The sequence below is a fragment of the Rhinoraja longicauda genome, chromosome 17 (assembly GCF_053455715.1).
Source record: "Rhinoraja longicauda isolate Sanriku21f chromosome 17, sRhiLon1.1, whole genome shotgun sequence".
NCBI lineage: Eukaryota > Metazoa > Chordata > Chondrichthyes > Rajiformes > Arhynchobatidae > Rhinoraja > Rhinoraja longicauda.
Window position 1 is genome coordinate 12,742,419 of NC_135969.1, and position 14,836 is coordinate 12,757,254.

At 40.0% G+C, this 14,836-nt stretch overlaps 1 protein-coding gene across 3 annotated transcripts in view; it reads left to right on the forward strand.

Moving 5' to 3' along the window:
* Nucleotides 1-14,836, forward strand: part of celsr3 (cadherin, EGF LAG seven-pass G-type receptor 3) — a 188,664-nt gene that overhangs the window by 55,648 nt on the left and 118,180 nt on the right. For all 3 annotated transcript variants that reach the window (XM_078414152.1, XM_078414154.1, XM_078414153.1), the window contains exons 3-5: nt 5,166-5,388; nt 12,811-12,926; nt 13,245-13,333. In XM_078414152.1, coding sequence (XP_078270278.1) covers nt 5,166-5,388; nt 12,811-12,926; nt 13,245-13,333 — 428 coding nt within the window. The remainder of the gene's footprint in view (nt 1-5,165; nt 5,389-12,810; nt 12,927-13,244; nt 13,334-14,836) is intronic.

Sequence of the window (14,836 nt, forward strand, 5' to 3'; positions counted from 1 at the left end):
GGAGGGCAGTGGCAATGGCATCATCTGTTGATCTGTTGGCTCTGTATGCGTATTGGTGTGGATCCACCCTCTTAAAGCAGGTGGGAACCGCAAAATGGAGTAATTAAGGATGAGCTGTCCTGTCAGCTAGTCTGCGCAGGCCCTGAGCTTTCCGTGGGTTCTTTCTGTGATAGGGCACATCTGGGCAGGATTTACACAGTAAATGGTGGATTTCTTTTTAGATTTAGAGATACAGCGCGGAAACAGGCCCTTCGGCCCACCGACCAGCGATCCCCGCACATTAACACTATCCTACACACACTAGGGACAATTTTTACATTTACCCAGTCAATTGACCTACATACCTGTACGTCTTTGGAGTGTGGGAGGAAACCGAAGATCTCGGAGAAAACCCACGCAGGTCACGGGGGGAACGTACAAACTCCGTACAGACGGCGCCCGTAGTCAGGATCGAACCTGAGTCTCCGGCGCTGCATTCGCTGTAAGGCAGCAACTCTACCGCTGCGCCACGGTGCCGCCAATGGTGGAGCCTTGGAAGGTGTTGCAGATGTCTGGGAGTATGGTTCATTGATTGTAGTGAGCCAAGTGGAACGGTGGTGAAGAAGACGTTTGGCACGATTACCTTCATTGGGAAGAATACTGAGTGTAGAGTCAGGACATCATGATGCAGCTGTACAAGTCATGATGAGACAAGTACGCAGTTGTACAGCTGCACAGTTCTGGTCGCCATTAAGTTGTCATTAAGCTGGAAAGACTACAGAAAAGATACTCCAGGATGTTACCTGGACTTACCGAGCTTGAGTTATTGTGAACGGCTGCACAGGCTGGAGCTGACTTTTTTCGGAACTTGGGTTGAGGGGCTATTGAATTGAAATATACAAAATCATGATGGGCATGGAAGAAGTGAACATTTAGTCTTTATCCCAGAATAAAGGATTCTAAAACTAGAGGACATAGACTTCACGTAAGAGGGAAGAGATTTAAGAGGGACTTTAGACGACCTTTCTATTCAGAGGGTAGTCCATATCTGGGATGATCTGCCAGAGGAAGCTATTGGAGGCGGATACAATTGAGACTTTCAAAACATATTTTGACAGATGAAAGGATAGGAAGGTTTTAATGGACACTACCAAGATGCAGGTGAAGGGTACGAGCCCAGAATGCCAACTTGCTTGGCATGGACGAGGTGGGCCGAAAGGACTGCTTTCTTGCTGAATAGTTCCGCGATTCTCCAGAGCTGAACATTCGACACCAAGGGTTGTGGCATGATTTAAGATTTAATCAACCAGGAGACAATAGACTGCAACCAAACAGGAATTGCTATCACAGGGTTGGAATGGGGATTCGGTGGAAATTAATAGATTTTTGTTTTGGAATTAATTTTATATTAAATTACAGAAAGAGTACATTGACAGATTAAAACTTTACTAAACATTTTAAAACAAGTCGATACAGTAGAGATAACTAAAGTATTGTGGGGGACTTCTCCAAATTAATTAAGCCAAGGTTTAATTAATTTGTTCCAATGATAGATCGTGCTCTTCTGTAAGGTCCAGCTGCTGCAGAGTGAGTTCAGTAGCAACATCTATTTAAAGAGCGCAAATCACGAACTTGTAGGTATTATGTGCAGCTGGCCTTGCATTTCATCTTAACCAGTTTTATTTAGTTTTTTTTGATAATCTATACTCTTCCCATTCTTTTCTAAATGTTTTGAAGTATAATGCATTTGAGGTTATGAAGTAAATTGAGCAGTTTGACAATTGTATAAGTTGAGTGGCAGTCAGGTGGCACTCAAGAGCTAATAGTTTTATAATTCTCAGCAGGATATTCAATAACAAGTGACTTGTTTTATTTTAAAGATTCAATTTACTATTCACTACTTGGAGTGTAATTATGATTTTTTTTTTTAGAATATTGAAACTATACAGCATATTAATATTCTGAAGCAGAAAATTATGTACATTTGGGGAAAATTAGATAAGGCTGTGGTTGAAATGGATTCTGAAGACAACCAACTGTGAAGCTGTGAGGTTTAATTTCATTTTTATTTTTCATATTTCCATATGGCACTGAAGATTATATGACTCATCAAGACTTTGCTGCCTCCCAGAGCAAACCCCATCAATCCCATTCCTCATTTTTGTACCATCAGGATAGTTAATTTAAGTTATAATTTAAATCAACCAACATTTCTGTTCTCAATAACTTGTCTAGTTCAGCATTAACATCTGTTTCGGGGGAGTTGATTAACACAGCAAATGTAAGGAAGTTTAAGTTGAAAGTAGCTTTTAAACAAAATGGGGGCTATCATTTTGCTGGGACCGTAATGCGGGCCTTTTGATAGAGCAGTTATGTCAGAAATCATAGAGAGGGATAATCAAAATGGTGTTGTGATTGGGGGGGGGGTTCAGCTTCATCAATATTAACTGGGATTACTGTAGTATCAATGGTGTGGGGGCAGGGGGGAATTGGGGAAAGGCTGATTTCAATATCACATGACAGGCTTTGCAGATGACATGAAAATGGCTGCAAAAAATTGAAGATTAGTCAGATAAGAATGGCAGTTTAATAATGTATAGGCCGGAACTGCTGATACTGGTTTACACCAAAGACGGACACAAAATGCTGGATCAATTCAACAGATAGATCATGCAGCATCTCCGGAGAAAAGGAATAGGTGACATTTCGGGTTGAGGCTCTTCTTCAGACTTCAGACTAGTCTGAAGAAGAGTCCCGATCGAAAACATCACCTATTCCTTTTCTCCAGTGATGCTGCCTGACCCGCTGAGTTACTCCAGCATTTTGTGTCTATGTGTCAGTTTAATAAGGTTTTCAAGAGAGAGTTAGATTTAGCTCTTAGGGCTAAGGGAATCAAGGGACATGGGGAAAAAGCCAGAATGGGGTACTGATTTTGGATGATCTACCATGATCATATTGAATGGCGGTGCTGGCTCGAAGGGCCGAATGGCCTACTCCTGCACCTATTTTCTATGTTTCTATGATAAAGCTCAAATTTATGTGTCAAGTGACTAATAAAAATGAGCGCTATAGAATGTTACAGCACAGAACAGGCCATTCGGGCCACTGTCCCTGTGCAAGTCCCAGGTAAATCTTTCTATTTTGTCCTAATCCCTTCCTCTGTCCATGCACCCTGTATTTTTTTTCCATTTCTCTTTTGAACATAATAAAACTTGATCCCAGTATTCAATCATATCCAATCCAGTAGCACGTACCCAGCCAAATAAGCCCACTTGTCACCAATGCCCAATCCTTAATGTTGATCTTCTCGTTATCAAGCTTTGTACCTGAGGGTAATTGAGAATAAATGTTAATCATGTCACTGGTGCTCACATCCTGTAAATGAATGAAAAGAAAGGGTTTTGGTCAGCAATTGGTCTAAATATCGTATTGTTGTATAGAATTGGTCTTTTGTACCACCCAAATTCAAGGTTGACAAGAAAAGTAATGGGATAGTATCATACCAACCATTAAGTAAACTTTGAAATTATTTTTGTTTAGCCAGATGTTTAGGTACAAACGCAATGGTATGAATTAATTGTTGTGTTGCTTTTAGCCCCTTGTTGGAAGGTATGCATCTCCTATCAGTTGGTCAGAGAGCTGCATTATTAGGCATCAGAGAATAACAATAACTTGGCAGCCTAGGCAGAGACATTGTATAGGAATTGAAAAGAAAAGATGATGTGAGGAGAAACGTCTTATGGGAACTGTGTATGGAAGCAATAACTCACAGAACTTTTAAAAAAGTTGTGTTTGAGAGAGATAATTTAGGAATTAAATGCTGAAAGGCTTTCTGCTGTTACAATGCACTTTTGCCTGTATCTAAAATGAGAAATCAACATTTAAACTTGGGAGCCAGATGGTCTTAACATGAAATTTAAATTATCTGAGAAGAAGTGCACATTACGCATAAGTAAATGTTTTTGTCACCATCAATTCTTCCTTTATTTATTTCTATATTTTGTCCATGGTGATGTACTGCTTTGAAGTAGATGATCTCACATTGTCCATTAGATAATTTACAGTTGGGCATTGCCTCCTGACTCACTCCAGGCTTTTGATACAAAACTTAACAAATAGCTTGTTTTCCATTTTAAATTGTTTGGGGGAGGGGAAGTTTATTGAAATGGAAATTTATTTCAGACTTATCCTCATTGGAAACAGCTGCAGTGATGTGACGACTGGTGGTTAGTGTTCAGCACTTAAGCCTCAATGCATTCCAAGTACTCCACTCTAATGATCCAGCAGTACAATCACATCAACATTGCCCATTTCAAAATGTGCTGCAGAACGTTGTGCAGAATTATGGTGGATATATTTTGCACAATTCACTCTATTTCACTCAATTTATATTTATACATGGTGTTTATATTAAGAGTGCTAAAGGTTTGTTGGTTTGCTGAGTAAAAGGAACAGAATTGAGTCAAAACAGCATTTTCCCTGAATTTTATTATTGACAATTTGGGCGTTTGAAAGTTAATTTCAATGTCTCGTTTAGCCAGTGCGCTATAGAACATCATTAGTTGTCACTCCAATGGAAATAGGAAGGGAAATATTTCTGGGCGGTGGGGAGAAAGCAGTGGAATGGAACTAATTGGATGCCTTTTTTTTTTCAAAAACCTGGCCCAGCATAATGGTGAGCTGTCTGATGATTCTATACAATTATTGAAACAAAAAAAACAACAAAAAAATAGAATTTATTCATCTAATCTTACTGCCTTATCACTTTGGCATTGAAAAAAGACAACCCAAATGATCGCAGAGAGGTTAATAGCCGTATAGTATTTGTGATGAAAACACCACCTTTGGATGTATTCAATGTGTGAACTCCAATGTTCAGATTGAATTGGAGGTATTTTGTCTTTGTCTCATTAGTGTCTGTCAAATGTCATTGTGAGAATTTTGTGTACAATTCCATTTTTGAACAATCTGTTTTGCACAGCTGGTATGATTTTCAAAATACAACAGAATTTTTTAACATGGGGTTTCTTTGTATCAGCAAGAGCCACTCTGATCAGCAACATTCCAGTTTATAAAGTGTTTATAAACAATGGGCTGGGTCGGGCAATGCTGTAATCCCAGTTCTATTATATTTAGTTACAGAAACTTAACATTTGCATTGACTTTTGCACTTTAATCCTGGTTAGGTGATCACTGCGAAGTGGACATTCGGTCTGGCCGCTGTTCTCCAGGTGTGTGTAGAAATGGTGGATCCTGCATGAATCTCCCAGAAGGTGGCTTCGAGTGTAATTGCCCCTCAGGAGGATTTGAGAAGCCATATTGTGAAGTGACTGCACGATCTTTTCCACCGAAATCTTTTGTGATGTTTCATGGCCTGAGACAAAGGTTTCACATGACAATATCTCTGACGTGAGTATTTACTGATTCTTCCTGCTTTCCCAATTGGAAGGTGTTTTGACGAATGCAGTAATTGAAAATGTTGAAGGCAGTTTAGGCAAATGCACTTTCTGAAATGTATTGGTTAGAAGGTCGTTCCATGGAACCAATATTTCTGGTGAGACGATGGAAAGGATCACTATCATCAGGAAATTATGATCCTGCAATCAAGGAACATATCTAATGTGTGATCCTGGCAGACTTTAACTACACAGATCACAATCATGTTCAAAGCTGTCATTTTTGTAGCCTAAAATGAAATGCATGCTAGTCGAAGAGATAGACACAAAGTGCTGGAGCAACTCAGCGGGTTAGGCAGTATCTCCGGAGAAAAGGTACAGGTGACGTTTTGGGTCGGAGCCCATCTTCAGACTGAAAATATGGGGGGTAGGGGAAACTGGAGTTTTGTCTCATCAAAGAGATCTTGGGTTTATTCTCATGATGAGTAGAGTGCCTCTACTTTGCTTGTGTTTTTGCCCAGAGAGAAAGAGGATATTTGTGGCCTTATAAATTGTTATATGTTAGAGGCTTCTAAAGCTATAATAATAATAATAATACATTTAATTTATATAGCGCTTTTCAGGAAACTCAAAGACGCTTTACAGAGCAAACAAGACATAAAAACAAACAAACAAACAAAGATTTGTCCAGACGGAGAAGCGGCGAACAAACAGCGCCAGCGTCCTCTCACGTCATGGTCCGGCGTAAATGGTTGACAATAAACAATAAACAGTAAATGGTTGACAATAAACAATAAAGAACACAAGACACACAATTACAATTTAACACAGACAACCATCACAGCGAATCGTTCTTTAATGAAAATATAAAACTTGATCTGTAAACAGTGGACAAAAGGGCCTGCAGTTCAACAGTGGTAAATGGGCCTGGAGTTCAAGTTTATTGTCATCCTCACCAGTAGTGAGGAGCGGGTACAATGAAATATCTTGTGTACATCAGCATCATAGACAGACTCAGACAAACGGACAAAAATAAATGGTATAAATTATACATCAATTACACATAAAATTCTAAAGAAAGGAGACTGTGGAAATCAAGGCATTGGCACAAAAACACAATTAGAAAAACAATCAAGCCCATAGCAGTGCAAGAGGTGAGCTGTAGTGTTCCATTGTCCCAATATGATCAGGGTTATCAAGGTTGCCTCAGGAACATGATAGATGGAGGAAGTAGCTGTTCCTAAAGTGAGGGATGTTCCCGTGATGGACCAGTTGCGTGCAGCACCCTCTGTAGCCTCTTGTGTTCTGTACATTGGAATTGCCATACCATGTCATAATGTAGTCAGGCTATTTTCTGCGGTACATCAGTAGAGGTTTGGTAGCGTTTTCCGAAACATACCAAATCTCTTTAAACTTCTAAGAAAGTAGAGGTGCTGGCATGTCTTCTTTGCGATTGCATCTATGTGCTTGGCCCAGCACAAGCCACCGGAGATGTTATGCCCAGGAATTTGAAATTGCTAACTCTCTCCGCCACCGATCCATCAATAAAAGCTGGAATGCGGTCTCCCGACCTACCCTGTCTGAAGTCAGCGAACAGTTCCTGGGTCTTGTTGACACTGAGTGAGAGGTTGTTGAGGTACCACTCAACCAGGTATTCTATCCTTTTCCTGTACTCTCACCACCAGTGATTCGGCCAGCCATAGTGATGTTGTCGCTGAATTTATAGATGACATTGGCGCTGTGCTTAACCACCTAGTTATGAGTGTAAAGAGAATAGAGCAGGGGGGCTTAACATACAGCCTTGAGAATTTCTTGTGTTCCTGTGCTGTGTCTTCTTGTTCCATTGTTCAGGGTGCAGAGAGTAAATGAGGATTGAGTTTTGTGTGTTGAATGCGAGAAGTGGACACATTTTATTAATAGAGTTGCCTGCAGTGCTTTGAATTGCTAATCGGATAGGTGGGGCAGTGAGATCCTCTGGCAGATATGCGAATGTTGGAATTGCTGACTCTTCGAGGAGGAGCCAGGTTGATTTTTGAAGTACTTTTCACAGAATTGCAACTGCGCATTATAACAATTTTATCTGAAACAGCAAGAAAATATCTGAATAAAGCTGCTGGGATCTTTATTTGTGGCAGATGAAGTGAGTTTGCAAGTGAAGAACATGTGCGCTTGAATAAATTCATCAGCAGATCAGAAGGGGACACGGGGAAAAAATGACTTCCCCATCCTGAAGTCTGAAGAAGGGTCACCCATTCCTTCTCCCCAGAGATGCTGCCTGACCCGCTGAGTTACTCCAGCATTTTGTGATCCCCATCCTGAACACTCAGTAGAAAATACCTTCTGTTTCATTGTCGTAGATTAAAAATCGGTTTTAACAAATGTTGAGCTTCAATGTGCAATATTTTATGATCAAACGGTTTTTAATTTAATTGGAATTTGCAGAACAAAATATATTTCACATGATATTTTTATTATTTTAATCCTAATTTTTAATTTGGGCATTTTAATACAATCTAGCATGGCACCTTGGAGCTTTCCTTGCCATCCATGTGCAACTCATTTCGCAGGCACCAGGCAGTGCAGTGAGACACATGGCGTGCTTTCTTTCCTGAATATGGCTCTCCATTAAAGTGTAAAGTGGGTGGAGAGAGGTGAGAACAAGCTAGGTTAATGATGTTCGGTGACGATGATAATGGATTAAAGTTGTATTGAGATGAAATCAAATAAAGGATACTATTCATTTTACAGTAATGACATCTCATTATAGTTGCCTGCTGTTGCAATTTTATTATGCAAAGGAAGCAACCGCAGGGGGCTGTCTTGGTTGCCATTCGGATATTTTATCAGTTTCTAGCACAAAGAAATAAAATGCCTTTACATTACCAAATAAATTAAAATTCACAGCTAAATTCTGTCAGAAATATCAAATAAACTGCTCAACAAAAGAAATAAGCTGTTTAGTATTTTTTAACTTCTTTTATGCCCCATCATTTTGATATTTGCTTAATATTTGTCCCGCAAGAAAACAAAGAGATGGACAAATTCCATTTATTTTGTGTCTTTTGCAACCTCAGGATCCTCCACGTCATTTTACTGGCAATGATGTACCACTGTTTTTGTAAGGTAGTAAATATGTGGGAAACATCTGGTGGTGAAAGCTGGACAATATAATGCTGAGCAATAAGTCTTGTTACTAAGAGGAGTACTGACTGTGGCATTTGAAATTGAGTTGAAATTAAAACAGCTACTGTTCTGTGAAATGCATTTGAGCATGCTCAATCTGATTCCAACTGGTTTAAAAATGTTTCTGTTCCGAAATGGCACGTGCAGTAATTGGCAATCTTGATTTTTCATTACCAGATAGCTGATGTGGAAATAGATAATATCACTTATTCAGTGGAAAATGCTGTTTTTAAAGTTGGAACTGAGGAGAAGAGTTTCTGTTTGAGGACAATGAGCAACTCTGGTGCAATTGCATGATTTCTAAACATTGTTCCTTCCAATCTGTTTCCAATAACAGTTTCTTCTCAAATCGATTTGTTTAGTGTCGAGCACAAAATCTACTGGGAAACCAGCAAAATTGAACATATGTTTTACAACGTTTTATTTGTTTTTTTGCTTTGAAAATTATGTCTAGATCTTGTAGATTATTATAGCTAAAAAAGCATTTATCATCCATCTACATTTTAACTCAGTGTCAGTCCAAAAATTGTGAAGAGCATAACTTGAAGTTACAAAAAATGACTTTCATAAAGGCAACAATACTATTTACTTGTGAGTAGAAAAAATTAGTATTTTTTCAGAAATTCATTGAAGACTTTTACAAAGTTAGTGGCCCTGTTCCCAATTGATCCATCAAAGACCTGAAAATGAAATCTGGGATTGGAAACTCCCCTTGTAGATTTTTTTCACTGTGATGGCCTGACTAGACTTTTGGGTGAGGCATGCTTCCCATGCAGTACAACTATGTGAGAAGATTGCAGAAATTTGAGGTGCATTGAATATTATTGATGTTGTTTGCAACCATTGCACTGAGGGAAAACAAGTGGAAACTTCAGTACTACTCTGGAGTGGGGTCAGGTACCAAAGGAATGTTACTATTTTCTTTTGTACGCTCTGTGACTTTAGAGATACAGTGCGGAAATAGGCCCTTCGGCCCACCGAGTCCGTGCCGGCCTGTGATGACCCCACACGCTAACACTCAGCAGCTCAGGCAGCATCAGCAGGTGCAGGGTGTCCAGGATGGTGGGAAAAATCTGTGCTCGCTGGTGTGAGAGGGTGGGATAGGAAGTACTCTCTTTTCCCTCCTCCGTATGCTCAACCCCGTGCCCCATACTTCCCTTTTATCCCCTCTATCTCCTCCCACCCATACCCTTCCTCTGGCTTTACATTTCACCCCTCTTCTTTCTTTATCAGATACCTGTTATCTGTTATCTTGGGGAGAAAGCAGGAGAATTGGGTTAGGAGGGAGAGATAGATCAGCCTTGATTGAATGGCGGAGTAGACTTGATGGGCCAAATGGCCTAATTATACTCCTATCATTTATGACCTTATGACCTAATACCCTTTGCCTCCTTTTCACTTCCAGCCTTTATAATTTACTCCACCCATCTACCAATCAATCCCCTTGCGTCTAATCACCTTGGTAACTCAAATTTCACTTTACCTTAATTGGTACATGTGATAATAAACTGACCTTGAAACCTTGAAACCTTTCATTTGCCAGGATTTGCCCCACCCCCCAACCTCTCTTTTCCAGCTTTCTCACCCCACTCCATCAGTGTGAAGAAGAGTAACGACCCGAAACTTCACCTGTTCATTCTGCAGTCCATTTTGTCTCTAACTAATTGAGAAGATGGGTTTGGCTTTCAGTGGCAACATTGAACTTTATTCAGTAGCGGGCCTGCCCTTCTTACCATGAGTAATAATTGTGAATCATGAGCTATGCCCTGTGTAAGCTGACCATGTGAAGGTAGCCCTGCGGGCCTTATACATAGAAAACATAGAAAATAGGTGCAGGAGGAGGCCATTCGGCCCTCTGAGCCAGCACCGTGGCAGCAACTACAAACCACAAGAAAAACAAGACACCTCTTACAACTCCTCCCTCCCCTTTCGCCCCCGCACCCTCCCTTTCTCCCCCTCCCCTGTGCCGCACCTGGAGTTCCAGCTATTTTTCCCCTTCACCTCCCCTTCCTCCTCCTCCTACATGCCTTCCTCTGGCAACTCGCAACTCTTCAAACTGCAAAGAAGAAGGTATCCATATTGGTATTGGTTTATACCGAAGATAGACACAAAAAGCTGGAGAAACTCAGCGGGACAAGCAGCATCTCTGGAGAGAAGGAATGGAGTGACGTTTTGGGTCGAGACCCCTCTTCAGACTGGTCAGGGGAAGGAAACGAGAGATATAGACGATGATGTAGAGAGATAAAGAACAATTAATGAAAGATATGCAAAAAAGCAACGATGATAAAGGAAGCAGGCCATTGCTAGCTGTTGGGTGAAAACGAGAAGCTGGGTGGGGGAGAGATGGAGAGAGAGGGAATGTCGGAGTTACGTGAAGTTAGAGAAATCAATATTCATACTGGTATTGGATTATTATTGTCATGCATACCAAGATACAGTGAAAAGCTTGAGTTTGCATATTATCCAGTCAAACCAGGTAATACTGTATGTGTATACAATCAAGCCATAATTAAGTCACAAGTACAATAGATAGAACAAAAAGAAAAATACCAGAGCACAGAATATACTTTTCCCGCTTTGAAGCGTAACAAGTCTGTAGTTTGCATTGGGGTTGATTGGAAAAATTGTACTCTAGCTTATGGATAAACCATTCAGAAGTCTAATAACAGAGGGGAAGGAGCTGTTCCTGAGTCTGGTGATATGTTCTTTCAAGCTCTTATATCTTCTGCCTGAGCAGGGAAACATAGAAAAGAGAGACGAGGGAATGGCTGGGGTGGAAAAGTGCTTTGATTATGTCGGCCAGAGCCTGAGCTTTTACCCTTGTCCTAATACATATGAGGTTCTTGCTCCTTGTTTGGATGAGGATGGGGACTGCAGAGAAGATGTGCAAATTGTTCATGGCATTGGGAGCCATTCATGTGGGGGTGGGCGTGGGGGGAGTACAGAGAAATGTAATAGTCAATTTGAGAGGGAGAAGGTTGAATCGGAAGTGTCAGTGTTGCAGTTGAACAAAGGGGACTATGAAGGCATGAGAGAGGAGCTGGCCAAGGTCGACTGGAAAGGGATCCTAGCAGGAATGACGGTGGAACAGCAATGGCAGGAATTTCTGGGCATAATCCAGAAAATGCAGGATCACTTCAATCCAAAGCGGAAGAAAGATTCTAAGGGTAGTAAGAGGCAACCGTGGCTGACAAGGGAAGTTAGGGATGGAAAAAAACTAAAAGAAAAGATCTATAACATAGCAAAGAGTAGCAGGAAGCCAGAGGACTGGGAATGGCTCAAAGGGCCGAATGGCCTCCTCCTGTACCTATTTTCTATGCTTCTATGTTTCTGTTTCTAAAGTAAATGAGAAAATAGTGGTACATAATTGCAAATGGGAGAATGAAAATCAGAGTAGGACTGAAGGGAATTAAGATATAAGCAATTGTGTGCGGCAGAAAGTGAATCTAGATTAAGTAAGCTAAATGCACGTAGGATTTGTAACAATTGAATTGACAGCACAAATTGTAACAAATGAGTCTAATCTAATAGCTATTACAAGTAATGGTTGCAGGGTGACCAGGTCTGGGAGCTGAATATTCCATGTTATTCAGTGAGCGAAAAGAAAAAGTGAAAAGGGAAAGGATGCGATAGTTAATCAAGGAGTTATCATTGTAATGCCGAGTTGTGATATGGATCCAGTGATCGGTTCTTTCAAAATCTGTTTGGGGTTAAAATAATCAATGACAGGGAAAGATACAGTGGAGGACGAGTTTATGGGATTGTTTCTCAGAGCAATTTGCAGAATGTACATAATATCAAACAAAAACAAGAGCTTCAATAGAGATATAAAAGCAGCAAGAGTTTCTGTGGATCTATACAGTTATGTAAACTATGCAGCAGTCGGGTTTGTTCAGCCAAGGATTGGAGATACAAATTTAATGACCAAAGAAGAGCTGGATGACTTGTGTATCTTGGACCATGAATGAAATCTTTCCTCATGCAATTTTGGCAGACTATGCCCAGTGGGCATTGACCATTGAGAGCTTTTAGGTTCGCTTTAGTCTTTTGACCAGTGCCTGTCTGTATATAAAGCCTCTGGACCTGTCAGAAAGAGACCATTATTTCAATGCTTCAATGTGATTGTCTGTCAGTTAGAAATAGTTCATGGGAAAATGTTAGTGACAGATTAGATTCACATGCTTTCTGTCCAAAGAAAAGAGCCACTAAAATAGAAATATATTCTTCAGTTGAATCTATTCTCTACTTTCAGGTTTGCTACACAAGAAAATAATGGGCTTCTATTTTACAACGGCCGATTTAATGAAAAACATGATTTTATTGCATTGGAAATCATTGAAGGACAAGTTCAGTTGAAGTACTCAACAGGTCTGTTCTAAAAATATTTCTACATTAAACATTCAATTCAATTACATCAGTTCCTAATTTGGAAATAAATTCCCATTATTTATTGAATCACGTTCATTGGGATCTCATGGAATGATATAACCATTATACTACTGCTGTGGTTCTTGGGTGTTAACTGTTTGGACTTGTATGCCATGTGCACGGAAAATAGGGGGTGGCAGTCTTCATGAAAATATTTTATTGCCTTTTAGCCATCTTAAATGTAGCTGAAATGGGGCAAGGTGACATCTGTTTATTTCAGAATATATAATTAAGGTCTCTACAATGTTCTTTTCACAGGGGAGTTGATGACAGTTGTAACCCCGTATCTTCCTGGTGGAGTCAGTGATGGGCAATGGCACACAATACAGATCCAATACTACAACAAGGTAGAAAATTAAGTCTGATCACTAATGGGGTTTCCTTTATACTTTAATATGTGTGTGCATTATTTTCTAACCAATTAAGCTCCTGATACATCAAAACTCTTATGAGGAGAAAGAAGTGCCCCTGCACCCATTCCAACTGCTTTTCTACTTATTAGATCATGGCTGATCTTTTACCTAAGTGCTACTTTGCTGCACTAACCCCACATTCCTCCTTTCCCCCTGACTGTCTGAAGAAGCGTCTCGACCCGAAATGTCCCCTATTCCTTTTCTCCAGAGATGCTGTTTGACTCGCTGCATTACTCCAGCTTTTTGTGTCTATCCCACATTCCTTGATTTGCTAAGTGCACAAGAAATTAATGATCTGATATCCAGCAACTGAGCCTCCAGTTGGATGGAGAATTTAAAAGTTTTTGTACCTTTTGAGTGAGGAACTTTCTTTTCTTTTCAGTCCTGAATGAGCAACCCCTTACTTTCAGATTATGACCGCTGGTTCTAGGTAATTGACCCAGGGGAAACATTATGTGAAGTTCTGCAAGAATGTTGTAAGTTTCAATAATCAACTCGCACCCTTGTGAACTCAAGGAAGGATAAGTCCAGTCTACTTAATCTCTCCTTAGAAAGCTCTCCTCAGAAATCACTCTGATAGACTTTTGTTGCACTCCCTATGCCTCTTATTCTTTGTTCAAATATATTTATCATATCATATCATATCATATCATATATATACGGCCGGAAACAGGCCTTTTCGGCCCACCAAGTCCGTGCTGCCCAGCGATCCCCGTACACTAACACTATCCTACACCCACTAGGGACAATTTTTACATTTACCCAGCCAATTAACCTACATACCTAAATTTGTGAACTCCAATAGATGAGAATCGTTCTTAATTTATCAAAACCCTTCTTGATTTTGAATGGTTTCTTCCCTTGCAAGACTGAAGAGGGGATCAGTCAGCTTCTCGTGGAAATAAAATCTTGTATCCATGGTACTATTTCATTAAATCTGCTCTGCATCCTGTTGAAGATTTGGACAACTTTTGTAATGTGCTCAAAATTGAGTTTCCTACCACCTGTTGAGTTTTCATTTTTAGTTAGACCTCTAATAGGTTATTATTTTTCTCACTATCTCCTCTGGTTTATGTTTTAAAGATATTTCACTGTGGTGCACCTTTGTAGATGCCAATGATCTAAGTTTGAATAGTCAGAAGAAATATACCTTTAGTGGTCTGCAGACTGTTTTTTTATACAATCTTTAATACTATATTTAATACTGTCATTGATAGCCTCTCAGGTTTCATGCATGGTCTTTGTTAGAAGATTCATCAAGGGAAGTATGTAAGGAAATTTGAAGGCACTCCCAATACAACATTACCAGCAACACAAATCATGAGCTGGCCTAATGATTACACCTGGGGGCAATATTTCCACTTCCTTCCTCATGTAGGAGGTTTATTAATAAGTAGGTTGCAGCAGAATTGCCAAGATAATGTTTTCAGGCAATGA